This window comes from Daphnia magna, linkage group LG4 (genome assembly GCF_020631705.1).
Source record: "Daphnia magna isolate NIES linkage group LG4, ASM2063170v1.1, whole genome shotgun sequence".
Lineage (NCBI taxonomy): Eukaryota > Metazoa > Arthropoda > Branchiopoda > Diplostraca > Daphniidae > Daphnia > Daphnia magna.
The window spans coordinates 4765596-4793276 of NC_059185.1; the positions used below are offsets into that span (position 1 = coordinate 4765596).

General features: G+C 42.0%; 3 protein-coding genes across 3 annotated transcripts; 2 read left to right on the plus strand and 1 right to left on the minus strand.

The window, feature by feature from the left end:
* Positions 1–2734: 2734 nt before the first annotated feature.
* On the plus strand, positions 2735–3513 carry LOC116920766. Its single transcript, XM_032926876.2, has 2 exons — positions 2735–2805; positions 2876–3513. The coding sequence occupies exons 1-2, from the start codon at positions 2760–2762 to the stop codon at positions 3244–3246; spliced, it is 417 nt and encodes a 138-aa protein (XP_032782767.2). The 5' UTR covers positions 2735–2759; the 3' UTR covers positions 3247–3513.
* A 3581-nt stretch (positions 3514–7094) lies between these two features.
* On the minus strand, positions 7095–15292 carry LOC123471528. Its single transcript, XM_045173047.1, has 8 exons — positions 14607–15292; positions 11930–12210; positions 11694–11788; positions 10620–10852; positions 10238–10324; positions 9880–10131; positions 9216–9383; positions 7095–9010 (listed from the first exon to the last, which is right to left on the minus strand). The coding sequence occupies exons 1-8, from the start codon at positions 14700–14702 to the stop codon at positions 7292–7294; spliced, it is 2931 nt and encodes a 976-aa protein (XP_045028982.1). The 5' UTR covers positions 14703–15292; the 3' UTR covers positions 7095–7291.
* A 7770-nt stretch (positions 15293–23062) lies between these two features.
* On the plus strand, positions 23063–27547 carry LOC123471527 (sterol regulatory element-binding protein cleavage-activating protein-like). The gene is made up of 2 exons (XM_045173046.1): positions 23063–23197; positions 23277–27547. The coding sequence occupies exon 2, from the start codon at positions 23405–23407 to the stop codon at positions 27341–27343; it is 3939 nt and encodes a 1312-aa protein (XP_045028981.1). The 5' UTR covers positions 23063–23197; positions 23277–23404; the 3' UTR covers positions 27344–27547.
* Positions 27548–27681: the final 134 nt, after the last annotated feature.

Genomic DNA, 27681 nt, shown 5'->3' on the forward strand with positions numbered 1-27681 from the left:
GTAGCTCTGGGTCACAATATACCGATCTACCCTAGAACTATTCTCCAAACCACAAATACTGAGCTTTACCGTGGTTTTTTTCAATTTTCCGGCCGTGGCCGTATATAACCACAATTTTAATGTTATTTTCAAATCTTAGAATGTAAATTTGAGTTACTAAAATAAGGACAAATATCATTTCAGCTAATTCATCTTGTAGATAAAAATATGCTCTTTCAAGCTCATTTTTTTAAAATTACAATATCTCAACCCGGGGCCAAGTTATATGCGATTGAGTTGAGAAAACGGTCAGGCGGAATAAAAAAAACAGGAAAATTTGAACTTTTGTAGTTCGATTCCAGTCATCGCAAAAAATCTCAAAAATTGGGAAATGACTTCTAACGTCATCTACTATACCCTGTAAAATATTCAGAATATTGCTGAGTTGGTCGCGGAAAAATCGGTCGAATCTGGGTGGAATGACCCTTTGTCGACTAACGAATTCACTCGATTCCTCGCCATTCGTGGTTAGAATTTTTGTTGGTAAGGGGAACCCTCCAAATTTGGAAGAATATCTAAGACCATTTCTTCCTGAACTGATTCAACTGCAAAGTGAAGGTTTAAGATTCGAAAACAAATTCTACTCGGTGGAGATAATTTCTTTCGTCTGTGACGCTCCTGCTAGACGATTTCTGAAAGTCATAACTGGACATGGAGGCTATGGAGGCTGTGAACGTTGTTGTCAAACAGGTGTGTATGACCCAGTTTACCACTGTATGACTTTTCCGGAGTTGGTCGATGTTTTTCATCGAACGGATGCCACTTTCCGTGATCAGCTACACAAGAACCATCACAAAGGAAAAGTCCATTGCTGGATTTGAATGTAAACATGATTTCGAGTTTCCCTCTGGACTATATGTATCTTGTTTTACTTGGGGTTTTCAAGCGACCGTTAATGATTTGGACTGGAGACTGGAACAAAAAGCATTATCAACACAAATTTAGTACATGGGAAAAGGTTCAACTTAAAAAGACTTTGCCGAATTCGTCTTTCATACCCAGAAGAATTTCATCAAATAGACCAGTTTCGGATGCTGCGTTGCAAAATTTATTTTATCAATTATTTATTTTTATTTTATTTTTATCAAAATCAATTTTATCAGATCACCCAATAAAGTGCTTGCACAAGTGGTTAGGAGAATTTCGGAACTTGAAAACATCTCAGAATTAGACCAAAGCATCAAGAATTCCGTGTTCAACCCTGAAAATCCAGTAGCCTGTGTGAGCACGTTGAAGAAAAATTTGAAAATCAATTCCAAAAAGGACTCGTATTATTTGTGCGAAAATGGGATGGCTGTCAAACTTGTGGATCTTTCCGATACCTGTGTTTCTGTGAGATATTTTACAAGGCAAAGAAACTTGTACACGAAGCCAATGAAATCAAAGAACATTGACATATTCAAATCAGATGGATTAGAAGCAGAAGTTACAGTCCTGGCAATAAATTCTCTACAACTTGCAGCTAAATGCTGGGTTTTGCCTATGTCAAAAGGTTGCTGTGTCATCCCACTTCTACATCATTCAAGATCATCAGGTAAAATGCTATTAATGCTACATCCTTTGTTATTATTAAATATAAATTTTGTTATTCTGGCTAGGTGTCTAATTATATTCATATAATGATCGCCCGTATCTGGATTAGGACCATTATCTGAGACAAAATGTCTTCCCAATATTCCAAGTTATACACACTAAAAACGCAATCAATCGGCGTGTTCAAAATCTTTCTAGTGCAAATTTCATATGCTTTCCCCCCTATATGTTGTTTGATTTACACGTATGAGCAATAATTCATCCTGTATAATTTTTTTTATGAAACTGTGAATCTCATCAGTGTCACAAGGTTACTGTTCTTTGAATACTGGAAATGAGATACACCTTTGATTCACACTTATTTCATTTGTAGAGGTAATATCAACTATATTTCGAGTTTAATGAGTGACATTACTTGTTATCTAGTAAGAATGAGTAAGAATGGCAAATACAAAAAAACGTGCACGATCAATAAAACCGATACGTGATGATTCAGGGAATTTAACAAGTATTTTAAAATATTTTATATTAATAGCGATGGATTTGTGTAACAACAACAGTGATAACATGGTGTGTAGAACCTCTGAATGCGAGGCGGGAGTTCCGAGTTCGAATCCCTTCACAGTATAATTTTTTTATTTTATTTCCTAATATTGATTTTCATCCTCGCACATTGAATGTCGCTTGTTTACTGGAAAACAAATACTTCAATTTGACATGGAAATACAGGTAATGAGGGCGCTAGTTTACAGCAGAAAATGAGACAACGAAAATAGGCAGTTGTTCGCTTATATAAAAAAGGTCTGGGTGTGAAATTAGCAGACTAGAATTAACTAGTCACATGTTTTCCACGTGTTAGTGAATGTCCAGCCAACATTATCTAAGTGATTTGATCTGTTCTCTTCGAAAATGAGTGAAATCGTTTGTGATATACCAATTTGTTCAACATCGCCACCTCCAAATTTAGTGAAATACCGGAAAAGACGGAACGTGGATAAATTGGATTACGCAGAATCATCGGTTTCTTCATCAAAAAAAAAAAACCGTTGGAAATAATAGAGCAACCAGCAAAGTTTTGAAGCCAGATTTATCAACGGGTATTTCAATTGTTGTTACTTCCCCCAATAAATTTTGTTAATTTTTCTAATTTTTAATAGGTTCATTCCACAAAATGCGGCCAAGGAAAAATGCCCTCTCTGAAACTAACCCAGATGTTACCGGTGAAAAAATCAAGTAATGTCACAATAATCTATTTATAAATTTTTGCTTGACGTTCTGTAATTAATATATACTTTTATTACAGATAAGCAGCATCATACTGCAGCAAAAAGTGAAGAGGAAGAAGGATATAGCGAAGATGAAAGTGAAGATGAAAGGGAAAAAGAAGTGCCATTTCATGAAACAACAAGAGGAGAAGCTCAAGAGGAAGAAAGTAGAGTTATTGATGACGCCGATGGAAGAAGACTGCCAGAAGATGGTGAAGGAGATAGTGGTAACGATGACAATGGGGAACTACTCAAGGAAATGCTTAATGGAACTGTTGTTGAACTGGCCAGACCAACATTCTCAGAAACTTCTACTATGGCAATACCGCTCATTTCAGCTGAGGAAACATTAGTGTTTCATATTACGAAAGAGGAACTTACAGGTAATTTCTTCTATGCCACTAAATAGTAGCTGTAGAAATAAAACACTGCTATAAGTGTTGACATCAAGCTACTCCATCTAGCGACCAAACTCAAAAGCTCTTAACTAAGATTCGTTTTTTCTCCTCATGGCTTACTCTCGTCTCTCTCTTTTCTTCTCATCTTGTGTTCTCTGTATCATATATCTAGTAAACATCTCTCTTGTAGAGAGTAATCAGGTTATAAACTACAATTGAACTTGGCAAGCTTTACACATTCATTGAGCGTTTCAACTCAATAATAAGTACCCGCTATTCCTTAGTTTCTCTTACGGTTCAATTTTGCATTACAATAAGGTTCAACTTTCATTTGCATTCAATCGTTCATTATCGCAATCTGAAAGAAAACTCAGCATATTACATACATCGCTATTGCTCAAACAGCGATAGCGTTTGAACAAACTTTACTGTCATATTATAAACCTCTCAATTAGTCAAATTCAAACTTTTTTTTTCGTGACCTATTCAAATAACTGTTTACTACATTGTTCATTTTTTAAAAATTTCATTTCTTGATCACAAGTACTGTTTTGCTTCAGAGTATCAAACAAATCTACGCTTTCCTTTGTTACATTGCCATGCATACGGTGAACCGAAAAAGGAAAAATGAGGAAAGCGTAGATTGGTTTGATACTCTGAAGCTTAACAACCAAATCCTGCCCGGGTATATATCAAGCAATAACATAAATTCGAAATTGTATCGACATTGGATTAGTATCGGAATATACAGATCATTTAATTGTTTCGACATTAGATTAGTATCGGGAGATATACATCGATTTCTGACATTGGTTTACTGTTGGCTAATAAACATAGAACAAGAGCAACAATTCGAAATTGTACCAACATTGGATTAGTATATGGATATAGACCTTATTAAGATCCAAAGGTATGGGTCAAGCCTACCCCCTAGCGGCGCGTTTCAGTGTGAAGGGGTGCCGTGAACAGCCGCTTTTTATTTGGCTTGCCGCATGTGGCATGGTAAGAAAAGTTCAAACTACCATGCCAAAGTTCAACTTACCATGCCACATGCCGCAAGCCAAATAAAAAGCGGCTGTTCACGGCACCCCTTCACACTGAAACGCGCCGCTAGGGGGTAGGCTTGACCCATACCTTTGGATCTTAATAAGGTCTATATAGATCTTATTGCAATTCAAAAGTACGCGACAAGCCAAAAGTCGTGCGCAGCTTACGCCGATGCGCACCACTGTGGCCTATAGCCGAACTAAAAATTGTTTTATGCTTGACTATAACCATTCGTACGATGCTTTACCACAGACGGATTGCCAGTTATTTTCCAGTTGACCTTTCGTCCGTTGTTTCAGTCACTGCAGCGTAAAACCTTGTTATTAAATAACATGAGACGAGTTTGTTGTATTTGTGGTGAATTCGAAACGCAATCAAGAAAAAGTTCTTTCTCTTTTTTTTCAATTCCTAAGAAACATGGATTATTGCGTGCAAATGAGATCCAGTTAGTGGAAAGACGAATTTCAGCTTGGAATGCTATTCTTGGGCAGTATTTAAATAGACACTATGGTATTCAATGTGTTTGTTCCAACCATTTCCATTCAGGGATGAGTTTCTTAAGGTCACTTCCAGATTTGTATAAATGTAGATCAATTACAAGAGGATCATTACATTTCAGTTCTTCAATTTTTTCACAGTATGATTTAAATTCAACCTCAGGTAAACTTTTGGCTAATTCGGATAGTTTATATGACACTCGAGTGACTCGACTGCCGCTCATTATGAAACTACATCACAGTTTACTTTTTAAAATGAAAACAAACTTGCAGATTCCATGACCATGAGTGCGATCTGTCTGCTTAACGGTAAAGCATCGTACGAATGGTTATAGTCAAGCATAAAACAATTTTTAGTTCAGCTATAGGCCACAGTGGTGCGCATCGGCGTAAGCTCCGCACGACTTTTGGCTTGTCGCGTACTTTTGAATTGCAATAAGATCTATACAGTCATGCTTGGAAGTTTCTTTAGCAGGCTAATCGGTCTATATCCTTCTATTTCTTTTTGATGGAGGGGATACTTTGGTGCCTACCGTACCCCTTTATGCTATTCCTATTTCTCTTTCTTTGCAACCCGCGAAAAAGGTGCAACATTAAATGTAGGAAAATTAACTGAAACGTAGAGGAAGAGAAGAATGGAAAGAAAACGAGGGTATGGTAGGCACCATAGTATCCCTTCCGTCCAAACAAAATGAAAGGATATAGACCCATTTGCCTGCTAAAGAAACTTGCAAGCATGACTGTATATCGTTTAAACTTGGGTTTCTGACTTTGTGGTACTATTGGCATTTCGATATCGAACAAGAGCAAAAATTTGAAATTGTACCAACATTGGATTTGTATATGGATATATATATCGTTTGAACTTGGATGTCTGACTTTGGGGTACTATTGAGAATTTCGATATCGAACAGCAGAAAAATTCGAAATTGTATTGACATTGGATAAATGATGGGATATATACATCGTTGAAATTTGGTTTTTGGACATTGGATTATTATTGGCTAGTCGATATCGAACAACAGCAAAGGTAAGTTGCTCGTCTCTTTTAGCCGAAGAATTTCGTTTGCTGCCAGAAATTCGTCTGCTACAAGGGGATGAACAACAAACCATTCACAAACAATAGCTAAATAAAAATAAACCAGATAGAACTAGGGCTAGAAAAAAAATTGGGAAATGAAAAAATGAATAGGGTACCCTCTGCTAGGAAGAAAAGGGGGAAAATCTTAATTCTATTTATGAAAACTTTTTTTTTAACATGAAGAAGTTGGTTTCTCCATAAGACGCTGCAGCCGCAGGAGACCAACTTGGACACAAATGAGATTTTCGCATTTGTGGAGAACGTGCAACGTAGGATGTTTTACTGCTCTATAGTAGTAGGTCGAAGAGAGATAATAGTTTTAAACTATCGACAAAAAATTTAATAGCTGGCATTAAATAAAATTATTAGAAATAAAAATTTTTAAGTTAATGTTATTCAATTACAATTAGGGATCGGCCCCGATTAGTCATAATCGGGTTAAACGCCCCGTCCCGGGAAAAGGCAATCGGGGCTGAATCAGGGTGCCATTTCGTCAGCCAGGGCGGGGTGGGGCAAAAAACGAGGTTAACCCGCTTGCCCCGACGCCATTTGCAAAAATGGCGCCTGAATTCATACTATGAATTTGGGTCGGGTTTTTATCGGGGCAACCAGGGCGAACTCCCCGAAATCATCATAATAATCGATTTCGACTCGATTGATTATGTTTTTACGTCGATCGATTGATTGCAATTGCAATCGGGGTTGAACTGTTGAAGCCCCGATTAGGCACCCCGATACAACCCCGATTGAGATCGGGGTTCAAAAATTTTCACCCTGAGCCCCGAACGTCCCGCCCTGAGCCCCGAATTACGAAACCCGATTGGCAAAATGCGCCCCGATTAGGGTCGGGGCCGATCCCTAATAACTATTAAAATAATGTCTTAACCGTTTATGATATTACAAAGTATTGCATGATGATGAAAGACGTCTGCACACATTTAGACAGACAGACCTTGAAAATACAAGAATACAGTAGGGGTAGAAGGGGGAAACCAGACGTCTGGACCTTGAGAATGAAGGGGGTGGATGCACCCCCCAAATTTTGGGAAAATAAAGGTAAATCGACAATTGTACGGATTATCACTGTTTTCCCGATTTAAATTGTCGGTAAAAAAATGCCGACAAAAAAGGCTGGACGTTGATTACCGAGTTATTTTTCGGTAAAAACCCCGACAAATTTCTTAAAGAGTAGCCTACATGCCGGCTTGTGAGGAAAGAGACGACTCTTTTGTAGTTTTCAGGAAAATTTTACTTTATTGAATTGACGACAACTTCATTAATCCGACACTCGGATGTATCGTTCAAACTTCAAAGCATAAATGTGTGAAATTGTAAAAAGCATTTCTTCTCAATATGATCCATAACCGCCCATTGATGGGGTGTAGATGGACAGACGTGCACGATTTTCTTGAAATCCGGTTTCAATATGTTTCAATACATACCCGAAGGATGATCCATCAGTTTTGCGATTCTGCTGGCGTTGCTGTGAATGCCACGTCCGATTTGAGCAGGCGACGACACTCGAATAGAGCGATTTCTTTGGCTTCGTCTAGGGTCGGCTTCACTGAGTGGCTGCGGAATGTTTCGAAACGGCATGGCCTGAAACGAAGGAGGCCAGAACTCAGCAGGGCTCATGTCCAACTCGCTCGAATGTCGTAACACCGAAGGTAATATCGACTGGTGCGGTTGGAAGTGTTGCCTGTAATCTTTCATTAGGACCTTGTCGGTGTGGAAATTTTCCCACTCTTCCCGGCTGGATTTCGACGACGAGTCTCGCGAACTTCCAAAGGACGATTTGATAAATCCAGGAATGAGACTAGCAAACGCAAATGAATTTCGGCTCCCAGGTTTACTGGTGTTGCAACCGTCAATGTCTTGATTTCGCTTGCTTTTTCTACTGCCGTGTTCAGTGCGTGAACTTCCACGTCCGGAATGACCTGAATACTGTCCCGGAAAAGAGAACACGTCGCCAACTTGCAGGTCACCCAAGTGAGCTGCTGGGTCAACGGGCGACATGGTTGAATCGCGGAAGTGATCCGGGTGGCGAAACATGTGCTGAGAGAGTGGGCTGTGACCCATTAGGAAACGTTGCTGTTGATGCTGTTCAAACATCATCATTTCCTCTGTTGCCCGATCTCTCAGGTTGGGATGGTGCACCATTGGATGGATGAAAATTGGACTTTCCCGCTGTAAAGCGTTGATGTTGTCGACGCTGGCGTGTCGCCTTCGCGTGGTCGGCATATGTGGCCCATCATTCATGTTTGCAGACGAGGGAATGACCATATCATCCGTGTACATAGGACTACGAGCTTCTAGTACGTCCCACGATTTATGGAAAAGTCGGGTCGGAATTGCGCGTAGAATGTCAGGCTTGATTTTTTCTTCGGTCATGTCCTCCATCGATAGTTCCCTGCTGTTGCTTCCTTCGACAGATCCGAATGATTTTCTTATGTTTCTTCGAAGTATTTGCGTCTTGTTCCAATCGCTTTCGCAGACGCTGCTGTTAAATGTTTTGTCATCGTCGCCCTCATCTTCGTTATCGGCTTTACTTTGCCGGAAGAAGTTCTGCGTGATTTTCTTTCGGCTGATTTCGGTCGGACCTGCCTCCGCGTCCGAGTCGGATGAGGTTCGAGTGCTCTCTGGTGTGGCGCTAATGACCGTTGCCAATGGAAAGTCGCTAGTTTCTCCTGTCAAATCGTCTAAGTGCACAGCATTCGGACTCACAGCCAAGGATTTTTTGGATTCTGGTCGTGGAGGAGGACGGGGCAGATATTTGGGTACCAAATGCTCCTCGGTGAAAGAACCCGAATCTTTCGACGTGCTGCCACAATTGCTGCTGTTCTTCTCCGTGTTCATGTCGGATTCGGCGCTGTTAACGATGTTGTTTAATTCCTCAATCACGTCATCTATGTCGTAATCCTCGTCGTCGCACGACATGTGACAGTCCCCTATGTTGTACCAGTCGTAATGTGACCGTTCACTCGTTATTTTCTCCTCCATCCTGAAATCGGTCGCTTGAATACCGATTGACGAGAAGCTTGCTACTGGGGTATTAATGCGTAACGTCGTCAGCTCCGTTTCCAAATCAGCACAGCGTTTCTTCATATCGTTTTCGAACTCGCTAAACCTCTTCTTTTCACTTTCCAGAGCCTGTAGAATATACATTTAGAGTTACTATTATTTGTTTTTGTTTTTTTTTTATTTTTTCCGGCTGTAACACAGATTTCATGCATCCAATCTCGTTAGCACTTTGTTATTCTTCTTTTTTGTTTTTTGTTTTTTTTCTTTTTTCAGGTGGATTCTCAATTACCACTGTCTAGTACAGTTTCTAGAAAGAATAATAATTAACACATACCAATAATCGAGAACGTAAGCTGAGAAGATCTTTGCGCAGGGCTTCGTTTGTGCTGGTAACATTAGTGAGACGATCTAATAGCAAAGCAATGTTGATTTGATTTTCGCTCCAGGCGGACAGCTCTTGCCTTAGCTGGGCGGCTAACGGACTCCTTACTGAATCGGCCACCTGTAACAACAAGAAAACCGAATTACTAGATTTGGTTTTGTTTGTTTTGTTTTTAGCAGTGTTTAAGTGTGACACTTAATGATGAAAACGTGTTTACCAACTAACGGAGCCATACTTTTCAACAGAACAGACCACAGTATTAGCATTTTCGTCTCAGCCTGATTAACGCAACGATTTCAAGCGTTGTTAAAATTAGAAAACTAAAACCAAAGGCGTATATGTTGGTCAGCTAAGTTGTTTGTCTAAATTTAGGAGGATTCTGACCTCTTTCTGGTCTTCCATCTTGCATGAAATGCGATACTGTCAAATTTGATTTATCACACGTGACGATGCATAATGTCAACATCTAGCAACAGATTCACTAAGACCACCTTACCGTTATTTTTATCTTTTTTTTTTTTGTTCTTTTGTTTTTTTTTTATTATTTTTTATTCGTGTTTTTCAGTAAAACGAAGATCTGGACAAACGAGTCCTAGATGTTGCATTTAAAACTGACCTGAGCGAGAGCGTGAATATTGAGTGCAGCTTCCTCCACCTCCCATTGTATGACAACTTGATTGCGCAAATCGGGGGCGGACTGGACGAAAGAGTTGAGAAAAGCCATGGCTTCAACCAGGAAACGAAGGGCCGTATCCGTGTTGTAAGCAACGTCTCCACCCCCCGTCAATCCGTCCTCGTTGGATGCGATCAGCGATTCCACTCGTGAGGCTGTAGAATTCACAATGCCGCTCAAGAGCTTGAGTCGCACCTTCATTTGTTGTTTCATTGGGTCACCAGGAAGAGATAATGAATTATATAGTGTCCCCTCTTTGAGGTTTGCCTATGATTACAATTTATGTTTCATTTTAATTTACCGATTCTCCCATGTTCAAACGCAAGGTGGTCAGTGCCTCGGACACACGCGAGTGGCCGCCAGGCATTTTGCAAAGCGCCGTCATCAGCTAGAGAAATAACAAGAAAAAGATGAACACAAAAGAATACAGCCTACGTTGTAAATCAATGCGGCATATATATTATTATTTATTATTATTATTTTTTTTTTCGTGTGACGTTGCGTCGTTTTTCGTCGTAACCGCAGCCAACGACGAAGGCGTGTCGTGAGCTCAAAACGACTGAGATAGTGGGAAACAACAAAAAAGTGGGTGGAAAAAAAGGTAAGTAAGGAAGTGGAATAAAGAAAAAAAAGGAGGACGAAATGGTGGGTGAGAAAAGACGCGATACTTTCGATATTTATACCTGTAAGGCGAGGCTGCGGGTCCGGGTCAGATTACTGACAAGGGCCAGCGCCAAGCCGTAAAATCCAGCGTTATGAGCCATCAACCGAGAGAGCCCATGATCCTTGCCCGGGACGTGGCCGTTGGCCAGGCACAGTTGGTACAGGGAAAGTAGTACTTCCAACTCATCGGTCGACGCGTTCCGGATCAACGATCGACGGTTAGCACGGACGTTCGATAATTCTTTGTTTGATCCTTGATAAAAATCATTTAGAAATATATATATATATATATAAATATAATAATAAATCAATAAAAAAAACTAAGCAAACCTTTCGGTTCCCAATAGAAACCCGTAAAATGAGTAGGCAGTAAGCATGTAGGAGATATAACTATCAACTATCAAGTCAACGCTAAAAAGTCAACCCACTTGACTTACAATTGGACATTGTACCGGGTTACTTCTAGATGCTATTCTGAACAATAAGACAATCGCTTTTCACGACTGCAGTTTATCCCCGAAAGAAATGATCATTAAACTTGCTAGATCCGGCTAGATCAAACATGTTAACCGCGTGTAAGGAGCATGCGGATTTAAACCGACTGCTAGACGGAAGTAACAGAAAAATCTAATGACCAGAAAGTTGGAATTGGTCAACAGTCACTCAGTAGGTTACTTTGCTACCTTCCCTGAACTTGAGTTGTTGTTTGTCTTCTTCGCCTCATTTTATTTTTCTTTTATTCTCAAAATTCCAGTTTTTTATGGTTGTTTTTTTCTTTCAAAATGTACTCCTAATCAAGAAAACCAGTCCGTGGCAAAACGTGTATCGTGTGAACTGCTGTACGGTTATTTGTACCCTCGAACCGGGAAGTCAACGAAGAAGATTCTTAGTCTATTGTTAGGCCATGTATACCCGCATCCCTCCTTGCACCTAAACTACCTTCATCACATCAAATCGTTCGAGCACGAAATTTGCCAATAACGAAACCTCCAACTTGCATTTGACATGGAGAATTGGAGATGGCTTACGTCATTACCAAAGCACAAGCCTATAAATAAAAAAATACATCTACAATACATATGAAATTGACTAACCGTTTAATTCCACTTGAGCCATTTGAATGGTGCGCAGCAAATCCATTAAGAGGGCGATGCCATCGCAAGTTTCACCCGCGAATTCCTTGCAGAAGCTATTATTCAAAATCAATTGTTGCAGAGTTACCATAGCGCTGTTAGTGAGGACGAAGGTCCAAAGACTACGTACGACTGCATCAGCGACGCTCGCAAAGATGACTACAAGATCGAGCCAACTCTGTTTGAAAAAACGTTACCTTGCAAACGAAAAGAACAGGTCGAGACGCAATTTTTTGAGGATATCCGATACGTCGGGAGCCAACTTGTTGTTGGGACGGCCGTCACGATCGCTGGCCGATGTTACGGTGACACTGTGTGAAAGTTTTGACCGAATCTCGGCGCTCATTTGTGAATCCTTGCCGTATAATTTGTCGACAGCGCTGCCCACGCCTCCATTGGCGTTCGTTGTGGAGAGCACCTTACGCAGGAAAGTGGTGTAATCCTCGGGATTCAAGGTCGGTGGTCGGCGAGATTTTCTCTACAATTCGCCAAAAGCGAAAGCAAAACAATGAGTAAAACTATACCGGTATCAAACTCGAAGCAAAGATAGTCTTGTTGCGTTTTTCCTCAATTATTCATTGCAATTTTTGCCATTCCGTTGGGTTTCTCTCGATTTCGTTTCATCATTTCAGTATATGGATAACGGGCTTCTGTCTTTCGGCTTTGGGCAACAGCGTCCACCTGTGCACAGGCCAATCAAAGCGGATGGGAAAGTGCTGTGGAGTTTTGTGTGTGACTGCTGCTGTTTTGCTTGATGCGCCACGACTCGGCGGCTTGATTAAAGTTTGATTTCCTCGCGGGAAGGACAAACAGAGAGCGAAAGTGTTCTGGACTCGCCCCCATGCAACACACCGTGCGTACAGAATCGGTCATTTGCCTCTATTCTTTTCCTCATCATCATCATCACGCCGAAAACCGCCGGCACTCTGTACCCGGCGACTAGCCAAGCCAGATGGGCCAGTCGCTGCAATACGAGCGTGACTGTCCGAAAGCACCGCCTCGCATCCTTGCAAACCCACCCCACCTCTTCTGGACATACATATAAATTTACACGCACGGAGAAGGAAGGAGTATATAACATGGCCAACGGAAAAAGAAGAAGAGAGACAACAGCAACAACAGCAACAAAAATGTACTCCAGGAGCTGATGGCAATTTCCTTTTTTTTTTTTTTTTTCTGTACAGCCATTCCATCAAGTCTAGGGTGAACGGCCCTGTAGTCTTTGCTTCCCCCCTTGCAGGCATACGTGTTTTTATTTTTTACATTTTTTTTTTTTCTACTTCGTGCTCCCGTCTTCTTCATTTTGGATTTTCGTTTTATTATTTGATCGTTTTCTATTTCCCCCGCAGGAGGAAGCTGAAATGACCATCTGTTATGGTCTGCTAGTCCCGATTGCTGCGCTCTTGCTAGCCTGTATGATGCCCTCCCGACTTTATCAACGACTTATCACACTTCACGCAGTTTGTGACTTCGGGACTAAAAGGAAAACGTTGGCCAAGGTCATTGGTCACTTCACATTATTTTCTTGGGCGCAATTTGTTTGGGTTTTTTTGTTTTTTTTTGCCAAAAACTACGGGTGGCTCCCTTGGTGAGCATTTGAATTTTTAAGGCTGTACGGATTCAAGCATTTAGTCCAGGTATTAACATATAAACAAAACGTAGGATCGAAAGGTTCAATGGCCTGCAGGATAGAGCAGCTGCTCAGTATCTTTTCGTTCTCTTTTATCTTTATCTTTTTCATTTTCACTTTTCTTTTTTTCTTTTTTCTTTTTAAAATGACCACATAGCCTTCCATCTGCGTGGGAACAGCTTTCATTGGTGTCCATCGATCTTCGTCAGTAGGAAATAATATTTCGCTAAACTCCTAAATCTGATTTGGATGAGAAATTGACGACAGCAACAGGTGGCTAAAGTTTCAAGCCATGAATGAGATCTTACTATCTAAAACATTCGCTCACCGAGGACAACCCGCCGCTGCATTCTTGCGAAACGACTATATGTAAAATAAAACACACACACACACACAAAACGAGCGCTTAATGCATTTTTCATCCGGCACTTGTTGAAATGCGGATACGACGAAGCTATATTCTTCTATTTAACTTTATGCTTGGCAACTCATGTGGGTTGGCGCAACGCTGTTTCCTCATCTTTCACCTTTTCCTCTCTCTTATATCTAAATCTTCCCTTAAAAATAAACAAATAAATGAAATTCTCTATTACAACCCATCACTCCCTTTCACCCTACCCTTTTTTTCTTTTCATCTCTATATCTCTGCATCGTCAACTCTTCAAATTGTTGTCTCTGTCAAATATGATCTGTGTCTATGATCGTTCAAGTTTGCGGAGCCAGCAGAAGCCACGATAGAGCACAAATAAAGCTTGGAAGAATGGATGAAAAAAGAAAGAAAACGGAAGAGAAATTGTTCCAGCCGACTTGTTTTGTCATCAGTATACGGCCCGTAAGGATGCGCTTAGAAAAAAAAATGAAACTTAAAAAAAGGCTTCCACCGCTAACGACCATAGAGTTGAGCGTAGTATAAGAAATTAGTCAGAAGAGAGAAAGGGAAAAAAAAAAAAAGAAAAAGAAAAGAAAAGAAAAAAAACGAAGAAGAGTTTCTGTTTTAAGACCGTGTCCATCGCAATGTGGCTTCGTCACAGTTTATAGAGAAACAGCAGGAAGGCTTGCTGGTATGAATCACGCTTCACAGCTTCACTGCACCAGCTCCTTAATGCCAGCTCCATGCAGAGCGGCGTACCAGATACCAGACGTAGTCAGTATCATCCCGCCAGCGATAACAATACTAGTACACATATAACAACAACAACAACAACAAAAACGGATAAAAATGCCGATGTAAAACCAGGTCTCACCTTGACTTTGTCGTTTTGGCCGAAAACATCCACCACCCAGTAAGTTTCAACACTCGGCGATGGCTCGCGCTCCGTTTGGCCGTTCAAAGACTTCATCTCGGTTAAGATGTCGATGTGTTGGCGTATTCAATGTGCATGTGCTACGCTTAGTTTTAGCAACACACCTTATTCAAATCGAGCTGCCCCTCATGGGCAGATTGGGAGAGCTAATTTGATTTCAGCAATCTCAAAACACGGCAAACTCGTTTGAAATTCTTCGGATTCTCGCCCTTTCGTATCGCCTCCTTTCTGCCGAGCGTGTAATTGCGATGAATACGAAACGAAGATGAAAACAATGTGGACAGCGCTCAATGTCCCGGACGGTTGAACAAAATAACACGCGAAACCAAACACAAGTGAACGGACGCCACGTCTGGACGAATGATGGATTTTTTATTTTCAGTGGCCGTGTAGTTAGATTCCAGAATAGAGAAAAGGAGGGAGGGAAAGAAAAAAGCGAGTGTACTCGACGAGCAACGTCAAACGAATGTGAGCTGGGCGGACTGAGCGAGCGAAGGTTATTCACCGTCACGCAGAGTATAATACTCGACACACGCGAGGCGGGCGCAGACTCGATAGTCCGGCAGTAAAGAATTAGTAAAGCTGGAGCGGTGGCTGTGTGTGTGTGCTGCAACTCCAACTATCTCGGTGCGAATGGGGGGGAGAACAGCACACCAGTTTCTTCTACCTTAACCAGAGCTGTATAGCTGACGGATTTTTTTTGTTTTTTTTTTTGTTTTTTTGGCTTCACGGTAAACAACCTTCCTCATACTCGATGATGGCTTCGGGCCAAATAACATCCAATTCTATCGTATACTGTATACAACATAATGTTGCTTACTTCTGTTGCGCTCCAGCGCAGCCCGAGCTATATAGCGTTGACTGCAATCCAACGTGGATGGAATTCTTTTCGTCGTCTTCTTCTTCTTCTTTTTTATTTATTTATTTTTTTTTTTTATGTATCTTATCAATTTTCGAAAATTTCGTACGAAAATTTCAGTGTTTTACGTAACTGGTGACTGACAGAGAGGAATGAAGAATGAAGCAACGGTCGCTGCAACAACGTTGGAATTGAAAAAAAGAAAAAGGAATTGAAAAAGGGGAAAAAGTGATTTGGCGAGCTTAGAATAGGCAGCCAAATATTTCGTGGAGCAATTTCCCCGACGGAAAGCCGTCGATTGGAACAACGATAAAATAATAGGAAAACTAAAGCTGCATTTGCATACGGGGATTGTCGTGCTAGACGCGCTTCCGTGCAGTTGACAGTCGACTGAAGATCCAGATCACAGCCTTTCTCGTAGATGCCATCAGACCATCCTAAAAATACGACGTTGGGAAAGGTATAACGATGGTAAAAGTGCAACTGCCATCGCAACTCGATGTTACAACCGGAGAAGAGCTGACGGCCGAGTGGAAAAACGAAACGCATCGAGGACACTTGGCAAAATTACGATTCTATTTCTTCTATCACCCTCAAGAGTCCTGGGAAGCTTTCGACGGCCCAAACTTCGACGATGCTCAAGCTTTCGATTCTCTTTTCTTTTTTATTCTTCCGTTGTTCTGGTGCTACTGGCACAACAGCTGCTCAACGACACAAGTCGTGATTTTTTATTTTTTCATCATCATCATCTTCGCTTTTCTTCTTGACTTTTCTTTTTTTGTTTTGTTTCTTTGGTTCATTTTTCTATCTTCAATCTTATTCTCCGTTGTTGTTTTTTGTTTTGTTTTTTTGTTTTTGCCTTGGCAAACTTTCTGTTGTCTGTTCAGCATTTCTCTCAATTGAGCGAACAGTTAAGCTGTAAAGGCCGTCTGTATATAGAAGTTTGGAAACAAGACAAGCGGGACATCGTCGTCATTAAGACAGCGCCTCGCACGCACATGTGTACTTACACAATAGTCAAAGTAATCAAATCGAATGGGTTTTCAGCACTTTTCCCGCCGTTGCGCGCGCAATTCAAAAAAAAGAAAAAAAAGAAAGAAAGATGCACGCCATCGAGGACGTGAACACAATTATACTATAGACTGTATACTGACTTTTTATATCACTGACTAGGACATGTGTGTGGGCGCGCAGCACGGAGGCAAAGATAAAAACACAACAGCCAAAGCGTGGCTCATTTTCATTTGCATTTTCCCTTTTTCGTGAAAAACATCATTTTTTTTTTTTCTTATTGCCGTTGCTGACGGCAATAGGCAAATGTGGGAAGAACTCCTTTTAAAAAGAAGGGCAACCTGCCTACCACCTCAACGCCCGACCGTTATCAAGGCATAAGCCACATCACGCAAACAATCGGTAGTTGGGTTATATCCGTAAAAGGGGAAAAGAGAGAGAGAGAGAGAGAAAAAAAAGGAGAAAAAAGAAACAAAACACTGACGCTCGTTAGAAGCGGAAAACGCCGTTAATGTCGACATACGTAGACGGGTCAAAAGGTTGGCAAGAGGAGAGCGACGCAAGAGGCATAGAAAGAAGGAGAGAGAGAAAATAATAAAAGATAAAAAAAAAATAAATAATAATTTGGGTAATAGAAACCACTATACATACCATTACGCAACCGTGAAAGAAGAAAAAAAAAAGAAAAAGATTATTAGCCTTCTCGGAGGAAAGAGAACAGAAGAGAAGAGATCGTACTGTATATATATCAAAACCATCAAGCGGTTTATCTTACAGTATGTATTCACCGAAGGCTGTCTGTATCTTTCTCCATGAAGCCCTTCAGCGCGTTTAGCCTATACTGAATATAGATTGTGCACTACAGTAAATATAAATATATTGCACCTTGCCCAGCTATATATTCAACTTGGCTTTTCTTTTTTTTCTCTCCCTGCGGAGCGCATTTTTTTATTTGCATCCAAAGACAGTTAATGCTATCTAGCGATATTTGAAATGCCACTATATAACGGCAGGAAAGGCATCAGTTATTTTCGCCATCAATTGGAAACTTCTTTCTTCCCTTGCTGAGATTCAACGGCCGTGATTTGGAACGCCGAATGCTGCGTGTCGTAGCCCAGTATATGTACAGCCGGAATTGACTATTTATACACAATATGCAATATATAGGGTCTATACTCGTCGCTCTAAAGTGCCATGTCTCTTCTCGTGACTCTGTTTTCCTACGAACATTCTTCTATTGAGCTTTTCTCTTTTTCGTTTTGTTTAAAGGGCTTTTGTATTAGTATATAGAAATAGGACGTTGATAATTTATAGCAGGTCCTTTTTCCTTCGATCAAAACTCTTTTTGCCGTTATGCATCCGGCTCACGTCTCATGCGATGCAATCAATAAGAAACCGCAAGTTAGCCGAATGAAAATCCCATTTTCTTTTTTTTTTTTTTAATGCACGTCTATACGGACGTAGATCAATAGATATGATATAGAAACTAATAACTGTAGCCAGAATGTGGGAGACAGGCTTTGTTGCTATCGCCACGAATTTGATATACAGCACAAGGTAAAGAGCGACAAAGAATTCGAAATGAGAATATAAAACACCCGCGTTTTGCACCGTTTCTTTCTACTGAAAAATGATTGGATGCAGACAATGTTGGCAAAATGAGTGAGGGAAACGGGATGAAACGATAGATGGGAGTAACAACCGACAATCACAAACACACAGCGACATCCCTGTTGATTCCCACGCAAGAACAAGTCCACTGGCAACCGACGAAACCCCTTTCTAACCATCACGCAGTTTTCAACTTCTTCGAATGTGCAGGAAGCGTACAGACTATTCAACCGACAGAAATATGAAACCTTGTCATTGAAACAGGAAATCATGAAATATAGTCAAAGCTGCGTTATTATCGAGAGTGCTTGATACAATGACTTCCATTTATTTTTTAATGCTGTCAAGCAGGTTGAATGTCAATCCTCGATGACGAGTCAAAAAAAAAAAGGAAAGAAAGAAAGAGAATTCATGTACGCATCTCATGATTATATTACGTTTCTATGGGCAATAGCCGCCAGTTTCGTATAAACCAGATTTGTTTCGGTTTGAAAACCAGTAATCCTAATTCAAAAGCTCCGACAGTGCAGCACACGACTTTTCTTTAATCGATCAAAACGTTGAAATTTTGAAAGAAAAAGAAGGAAAAAAATAAAAAATGAAAATAATAATAATAAATGCTTTGTTGTTCCTCCTCCCTTTTTGTTCTTGGCACTTCGCCGTGAATAATGAGAGCCGAAAGCGAGTCAAAAGCTTTCTTAACGCCATCGTGTTCGATGAAACAGCCACGTTTTGATATAAAAAAGGAAATAAGGAGACAAAAGGGACGCTCGTATATCGCGATCACCAACAAAATAAGATAAAACGGTTAAAAGAAAGGAGAAAAATATTCAATTAATAGAATATCAAAACTATTGCTCGTTTAACGATAGAAAAAAAAGCCCGGTTACGCCATGCACAGCGGCGGATCTTGAGGTGGGGAAAAAGAACAAGAATTAACTAGAAGACAAGGCGTCCGTATCAAATATATAGAAGAGCGGAAATGAAAACGAGTTGAATGTCTCTCTCCACTTTTGTACCGGTTTGTATTGAATAAGCTAACGACAGCGCGACAGGTATGTGCATGCTGTCTTTTTTTGGACTTCTTGATTAGACAATGAGCCAATCAGACCTGTTTTGGTGGTTTGGCACACACTACGCTTACCGCTGCAATTGTCATTTCTGTATTTCGTTTACGTTTACGTTTACGTCCCTCTTTTTTTTTTTTTTAAACGCGAAAGGGCATCAACACACTGCATTATTTGTAGTCGTCTTGTGTGTAAGACGTTTTTTTTTTTTTTTCGTTAATGATATGTATATAGACACCGGTTTCGTCAACTGCGATTTGACCTATTTACCCCGATGACCTACTGGCCTCGGCTCTCGACGATCCGCGCCCGATTACCTTTGCGTGCGCACTGTCTCCACATCCACCAAGCATTTTTCAGGCGAATTCGACTCAGCCGAACTTTTAGACTTTTTTTTTTGTTTTTGGCAAGAGTCAAGTGAGCCGAGAAACTCGACTGATGGATTTTAATCATCTGCTAGCACGATGCAATCATCTAAATTGTCTTCTAATAGGCAACCAGCCTTCTAAAGTGTGGCACCCAGCAAATAGACACGGCGGTCTTCTCTTCCATTCCACGCTATCACAATTAGACCAGACCCGCTAACATATTAGATGTAAACACACACACACACACTGTTTGTATATGTATATATCTATATATATACAGTATATATTCTATACATTAAATTTGTTGCTGCAAGAGGTACACGAATAAACTGCCCCCAAATTTTAAAGGTTACACGAGGCAAAAACACAGCCATTAGCGCAAGCTTTCCTTTTTCGTAATGCCAAATCTTTCACTGGCACGCACAGCGCTAGATGCTCAGCCACGCAATCAAGTGTCTAGTAATAATGACACGATCGAGTTGACAGTTCGGGGCTCACCTAGCCTAACTTCGCTATACGCTTGATTGTTGGTGATAAAAGGTAAAATTCAGCCACGAGCCGATGACTGCATCATCCTGCGTCACCCAAAGAAACAGTGGATATACAAAACCATCCCGTTGGCGGTCGAAACCCCCCCGCTGTTGAAGAGCCGACCCAGCCAACCATTTGTACGGCTGGAATGATTCTCATCATCATCTCTGCAGGCTTTCTCGTCCGTCTCTCATCATGTGTTCCATACGATCAGACTGCATGTATCCAGTATACGGGGCGCAATTCACTCAATCACGAGCAGCCACTTGTATGCATCATATATGTTGAGCGCTTATGCCAAATAAATAAGCGTGCAGGGCTCAACTTCTTGAAATTGCTACGCCGCTTCATCTCGATATAAAAACGTGTAACGCATAGACTCAAAACAACAACAGAGATGAGACGGCGGCTTGTGTGAATCGCATCTTCTCGTTAGTGGGTCAGTCGGATGCTATTGTCTACCATTTAAAAAAGAAAAAAGAAAGTGCCTCTTGTAAGAAAACGGGAGAGACGGATGATTGAAAGACTCTTTACTCAACATTGAGCAATAAATAAAATTTATGTTTTTCTTTTTTATATTCTTGTAATTTATCTATGTGCATATACATAATTGCCGTAGGCGTAGATAAATATCATGGCGTGCTTTACATAAACACACACACCAAAAAGCATTAAACATTTTTTCGGGGGAAGTAGTCTGGTATTTTTTTGAATTAATTTCTAATTTTTGGCTTCCTGGCATCTTCACAAGAGCTAAATATCCCAAGAATCGCGGGAACGTGTTGTAACTGTATCTAAAACCAACATTTCAATGTCTAGAACCGCCTAAGTCACTTGTATCAAGTGGCCGGTTATCTGTTTGGTTCATCTCTCTCTTCTTGAATTGTTGTGTATATAGTTGGCTCGTTGACTCACCGACTTTGCGACGCTGTTGCTCTTGATACTACAGGTTTTTCGTGAGCAGTTAGCGATGCCCTATAGGTGCACTAAATGTCCAAGTTCTTCGTCGGCGATTCCTGCGAAAACAAGTTCCATCTGATCCTCTCCCATCTGAAATCATTCCACACGCTGTTAGGGCCATTTTCCATCTAAACAAGCTACAAGGAAACACCCACTTTCCAAGTCGGTGTTGATAGACTACATTTAACGTGTTGACTTATTCCCGTTTAAGATGCCATTCCCTTTTCTTTCTTTTTTTAAACGTCTTTTTTATTTAAAATTTAGCTGAACACCGGTTGTGGAAATGAGTCGTCATTACAAAAGTTGGATGCAAAAGTTCGGATAAAATTTGGATGCCAAGAACAAACGCAATTGGCGCGAGGAATGATCAAAGCATATACTACCTACACACATATCGTGCGCATTACTGTATGCTCTATTCCTGTGATGAATAGCCTACTGCTGTGGTGTACAGTTTGCGTGTTGTTGGTAGCACGAAACATAAGGTGTTAATGCCTATCGTTTCATTTCATTTCTTGTCGATAACACTCGCGGTACATTTTTTTTTTCTTTCTCTCGCAAGCTATTGATAGTCCGCCAGATACTAGAGTTGAAATTATTACTTGTTTACTGTTTGCTAACTTTAGTCGTGCCGAAAAACGAGGAGTTTTGTTTATTCAATGTGTTTTTGCCATGGGCAGACTGCAAGTCAATGTGACTAGCGGACTTAGTTAACAGCCTTCGGACATCTGTCACGCAGCAGCTTTGAACGCCGTTTCAATACGTTAAGAAAACGAAAAATACGAATAAAAACAAAACACAAATATAAAAACTGTGTTCGGTGCATGTTTCGCCACGCCCGAACTTTCGTTTTGCCCTTCTTGTGTGTATTCCGCGTTTCAAATTAACGAGGAAATTTTACAAGTCGTTTCTTTTTTCGCCTTCTTCGTTTTCCTCTTGTGGCGATGAGGATGGCGGTGCAGGTCTTTCCGGATATAGCTGTACAACACCGTCAGGGAAATTCGTATTCAGGGTTCGTAGACACAGGCATATAGTAGAACTCAGTGATATTACCCAGCTGTTTAAAAGGCGGCGCAATTCTAGCACGCAGGAGAGCAGTCATTTCGAAAAGCTTCGGTTTTTGTTTTGGCTGATTTATTTAACGAGTTTTCGCTTAAATATATTAACAAGTCAAATAGACGGGGAAAAAAACCGCATGCAGTATGAGGATAACGCTTGTGAAAAGAATGTTTAAACTAAACATGAGGCAGTGCTATGTTAAACTGCGAATAGAGGTTACGGTATAATAATGATCCGACATAGGCCGCCAACTTGGTGACCATTTAAGTCGAAGCCATCCATTACCGACTTGTCTGTTAAGGAATAAAACATGCAAAATTCAAATGCGTTGACCTTTTGCGATCAGTACTTTTTGTAAGACATTATGTTGCAGTAAATTTTATGAATGACTCATGAAATGTCCAATTATACCATTATTATAATTTTCTTTTTCGTTTTGCACGCTTGGCTCAGTAGTCAGCGATTGCTACCCATCTAGCGGTTTTAGGCGCAACTCGATGGATATATCGTGTTTTAATTAAACCCATCATCCCATCCTGCTTGAAAATACAAAATATTGCATTTGCATTGAAATAGATTATTACTGCATTCTGCAGTATTCATTGTCCAAGATGATGTATGCAAACGCTGTATGAATCAATTCTGACGAAAACAATTTTCATACCGTTACAATTAGATTGAAAATATTTACATAAATATGGGAAATATTCAGAAAAAAGTGTTAAGATACAAGGTGAGTGCTCCATTCCACGTTCCAAGCTCCTGAATCTGTTTGTTGCTTTCACACTGTCCAATCGTTTTAGTTATTTTTTATTTTTCACTGGGCTTCATTTAACCTTGAATGTCATAATATAAAATTATATTTTGTTAAATTTTGTTTAAATCCCACTATTCCAGCTTTTCCAATTTCCTCTTTCCAGTTTCCACAGTTTCCACTTTCCAGCAAAAATCATTTTTCCTCCCTGGTTGAACCACTTTTGCATTAGTATCACTGCATTAACCGTGACATTGATCGTCTGTTGACAACATGCTCCAGTCTTTTACATTTTCTTGGATATTGGGCAGGTAAATACGATCACTAGTATCGAATGCTATTACCGGTTGTGAAAGATTGCGTCATTCTCATTCCAATTTTTATATTTAGGAAAATAAATAGCTCTCGGAGGTCATTGACAATATTACCATTACTCAAAATTATAGAAAAATGTCGTGAGATAAGTGGACCGACCGTCGTCAACCGTTGTTTTAACATTTTACGGACTTTATTGAAAGATGGCCTTTATTGATCCACAAATTGGTCATCACCCCGCCGTCGAGGATGTCGATCCGACTGCACTTGCTAATGGGAGAGGATTGCATTCTAGCACTAAAGGCCTCAGCATACCTGATAGGGTAGCGTTACTCTACTACAAGCATGGTCTCCTTTGCTCCAGCTACCCTTGGTGTACAATAGTAGTAGCGATTATTATTGTTCTCACGTCATGTCACCCGTTGTTGTCATTGCCTTTTCCTGGAAATGAACCAGAGGAGATATCTATCCCACTCCCTGAGAAAAGAATCTCTACGGATCAAGATTTTGAAACTCTTCAGTACCCAACAAGATGGGGAACTCAACAGCCATCATTTTTCATTCAGCAGATTGTAATACGATCATCAGTCAACCCGTGGACCTCTGACTTGGGCCTGATGGATGCTTTTAGAGGTCCATTGGGGGAAGTTTTCAAGATACATTCAGGTCTGCTGGGCTTCCACTCACGTACTAGTAACTTGACTCTTCGAGACGTTTGCCTCTACGTTGAGAGCGTAGCTCCTAGAGCTCGTTCTTTTCAACATCTTCTCCCGGAATTCAGTTGTCTGGTCCTGTCACCTGCAAATTTGTGGCAACTAGACGAGAATACCTTCCGCAATGACGCCCAGTTCCTAGACACCATCTTTTCCTTCAAGAACCCCGTGGTAGAAGTGCGTTCAAGCATGGCCGACATACTTTATGGTGTCTCGCTCAAAAACAGTGGATTGAAGAAATTCCCAGTCAAGACTCGATCCCGCGTCCTAACGTATGCCGTCACCATCATACTTAAAACTCACTCTGAACCGTTCCTCTCCGACTTGCGACTCAAGCTCCGCAATCAATTCCCACTGCATTCTAGTACTCAAGAATCCAGTCCATCTCGACGCACAGTCGTTCATATCTACTACCCAGAAAGGTTCAACTACTTGGAGCTTATCCCGCTGACCTTTGTCTACTTAGTTCTGTTCCTCTACATTTACTTTTCGGTTCGCAAGATAGAAATGGTGAAATCAAAGTTCGGCATGGCTTTTAGTGCCGTCGTCACTGTGGTGGCATCACTGGGCATGTCTGTCGGTCTCTGCACGTGGTTCGGATTGCGTTTCACGCTCCAAGGACGAGACGTATTCCCCTATTTGGTCGTGATCGTTGGCTTGGAGAACATTTTGGTGTTGACCCGCTCCGTGGTGTCGACGCCTGCCAACTTGGACGTTAAGATCCGTGTGGCTCAGGGACTTAGTCGCGAAGGCTGGAATATAACCAAAAATCTTTTGACCGAAATCACTATCTTGACGGTTGGCTTCTTCACCTTTGTTCCAGCAATCCAAGAATTCTGTCTGTTTGCCGTCGTCGCCCTCCTATCCGATTTCGTCCTCCAAATGCTGTTCTTCTCCACCGTCCTGTCCATCGACATATTGCGCAAAGAGTTGTCGGAAATCCAACGCCAACGGCGGCAGCTTCAACCTGGCCAGCAGTACTTGGCCACCAATCATAGCGTCCAAACTCCGAATTCAGCGGAACGTGCGTTTATAGCTAATTCTGTCCACCCGCACTTACGCACCCGAGGGCACTCGGCTGCCATTTCGTCCAAAGCCACTCCAACGGCCGTCGTAGCGCCTTCGTCGTACACGCACAATCGGTCAGCTATGGCCAGAGTGCCACGAAGGATAAAGATTGTTCATTTCTGGGCCCGCACGCGCTTCTTCCAGCGTACCTTTATGGTGGCTGTCGTCATCTGGATGAGTATCTTCTTCTACAAGTACGTGGCCATCGAGAATTTGACGGGTGAAACGGCTGGCTGGTCAGTTCAACCGAACGATTCATCGCCGGTTGAACTTCCAGCGCAATCGCCGCAACCCAGTGTCAAAGTCTCGTGCTCTGCCGGATCCAATTGTGTTCGATCAGGGGAACCAGATGTCACGAAAGAAACCGCAACCCCTCGCGCTGCGTCTGAATATGCGACTGTGTCGCCCTCCACCGGCAAAGAAGAAATCGATTGGCAGAGTCGGTTGCAACACCCGAAGAACGTAGATCTTTGGAGGAGGTTGTCGTATCGTCACTGGCCTGATTTGCTGGATATTTACAACATTTCTCTGGCCGGAAAATGCATAGCCATATTACCTTCCATCCGTCTTTCCATACCGGTCCATCCTGAACGGCTGTCGGAAGTGCGCAACAGTAGGGACGGCGAGTACCTGTCGCGATCGCGCTGGAAATCTTTGGCATCAGCCCTCGATTCGCTCGATGTTCTCGACGGAGATGACAGCGATTTCGGCACGTCGGGTCTCAATCACGACGGAGGTCTCAATAGTGGATCAGGCGGGAACGGGGGCTCGGATGAAGACAGCAAGACACCCTACGTTCCGTCGTCGCCCATACAAATCATCTTGACCACTTTATTGGCCATCCCCAGCGTCGTTTTCATCGCCTACGTCACCGTCGTCCTGTATCGTTGCATATGTTCCCGTCACTACGCCGAATGGAGGAGCTCTTCGACGTTCTGGTCGCTGGGTTGGGGCTGGGCCGGCAATGCCGGTGGCGGTTTGACGCAAGAGTCTCGCGAATATTACTCACAAATAGTAGCAGAGTCGATGCCTCTCGTTCTCGACGGTCACCGTTCGCCGATCGAATGCATTTCCACCGATGGCGATGTCGTATCGAGCGTCTGCCTATCCGGCCAGCTGCACATCTGGGACATTCAAACGGGCGACGCGGTAGCTCAAATCGATCGAAACACGTATTTTGCCGCCCTACATCAACAGTCAACGCCGCCGTCGCCGAACGGTCTGCGCCGTGATACGTACTCATCAACCAACGAGATGGCCGCTTTTAACGGTCCCACCTTTTCGAACCCGATTGTTTTGAGATCTTCGGGCTCTTTTCATTCTCCTCCGGCTAGCCCCAACGACCTGTCGTGGAAGGACAGGACTAGTCCGACTAGCGTCAAAACGTCTTACTATCCGTCACCAGTGTGGTGCATGCAATGCTTTGATGGACAGGTGGCGCTGGGCTGCGCCAACGGACGGATTGAAATTTGGAGCCACAGTTCGGGATTGCGTTGCCTTTACGATGATGGCGGTGGCGTCGGAGTAGCCAAGCTGAAAGTTTGCGGCGAATATCTTCTGGCTGCCCGGCTGAATGGAACCCTAGAATCGTTCCAGTTCCATGCGGATTTCGGCAGTTCTGTCGAACAAGTCGATCGTCGTGTTCATTCCCTCCACGGGGTTGGTGAATACGATTCAGAAGGTCGACATTCTCCGTCCGTTTTTCGTCTTGTCCGGCTCAACTGGGCCAGGGCTCATCAACAGCCCATCTCAGTCCTGGACGCGTCGGCCAACGGCAGCCGCGTAGTGACGGGTTCATTAGATCATTGCCTGAAAGTTTGGCGGCTGGAAACACTGACGGCCCTGTACTGTTTGCACGGCCACCGCGGACCCATCACCGCCATGTTTATCGACGGCGCGTACCCTTGCAGCGCGTCCGGAACGGGAAGTCAAGACGGAATGCTGTGCATGTGGGATTTGTCCAGCGGCACTTGCGTCTACAGTTTGCAGGCTCACGACGGTAGCGTGTCCGTCCTGACCTACACGTCCTCGTACGTGATCAGCCTGGGCGCCGATGACAAGTTATGCGTGTGGGAGCGATTTCAGGGCCATCTGCTCAACTCTCTTTCGTTGGCCCGTCTTGCTCTGTGCGGTAGTTTGGCTATGCTCAACGACCGGTTACTTGTCACCAGTCGGCAAGGTTCGCTGGTCGTCTGGGACGTCCGAACGGGCGAATCGATTCGAGAAGTTCGCCTCGGCGATGCCGACTCGAGTACTTTCGTTCGCAACGTGATGGTCGTTAGAGACAATGTCATCTGTGACTATGGCACTCAGTTGCGTATCGTTTCTTTCCCCATGATTTCCACCCACAAAGTTGAGTAAATTATTGTGGAAGTTTGCATATGTCTCTCTGTGCGTGTGTCTTTTTGTTTCTCAAAACTTCTTTTGTGGTCTTAGACATTATTTCTTTACTCTAGTGTGACATTTGTATCTTGGCTGTATAGATTACGGCATAGAGGCTATTGAATTCTTCGGACAAACACATACCAAAACCATTGCCGATTGAATAAACTGAGTTTTTTTTTTTTTTTTTCTTCCCTTTCCTTCCCTCGTTTTCGAATGTGTTACACTTCGAATTACCCCTTTCATCGATCTGGGGTTAAGTAGAAGTGGTAGAAACAGAATTTTCAGAAACTCTATGAGATGGCAGTTGAATTGCT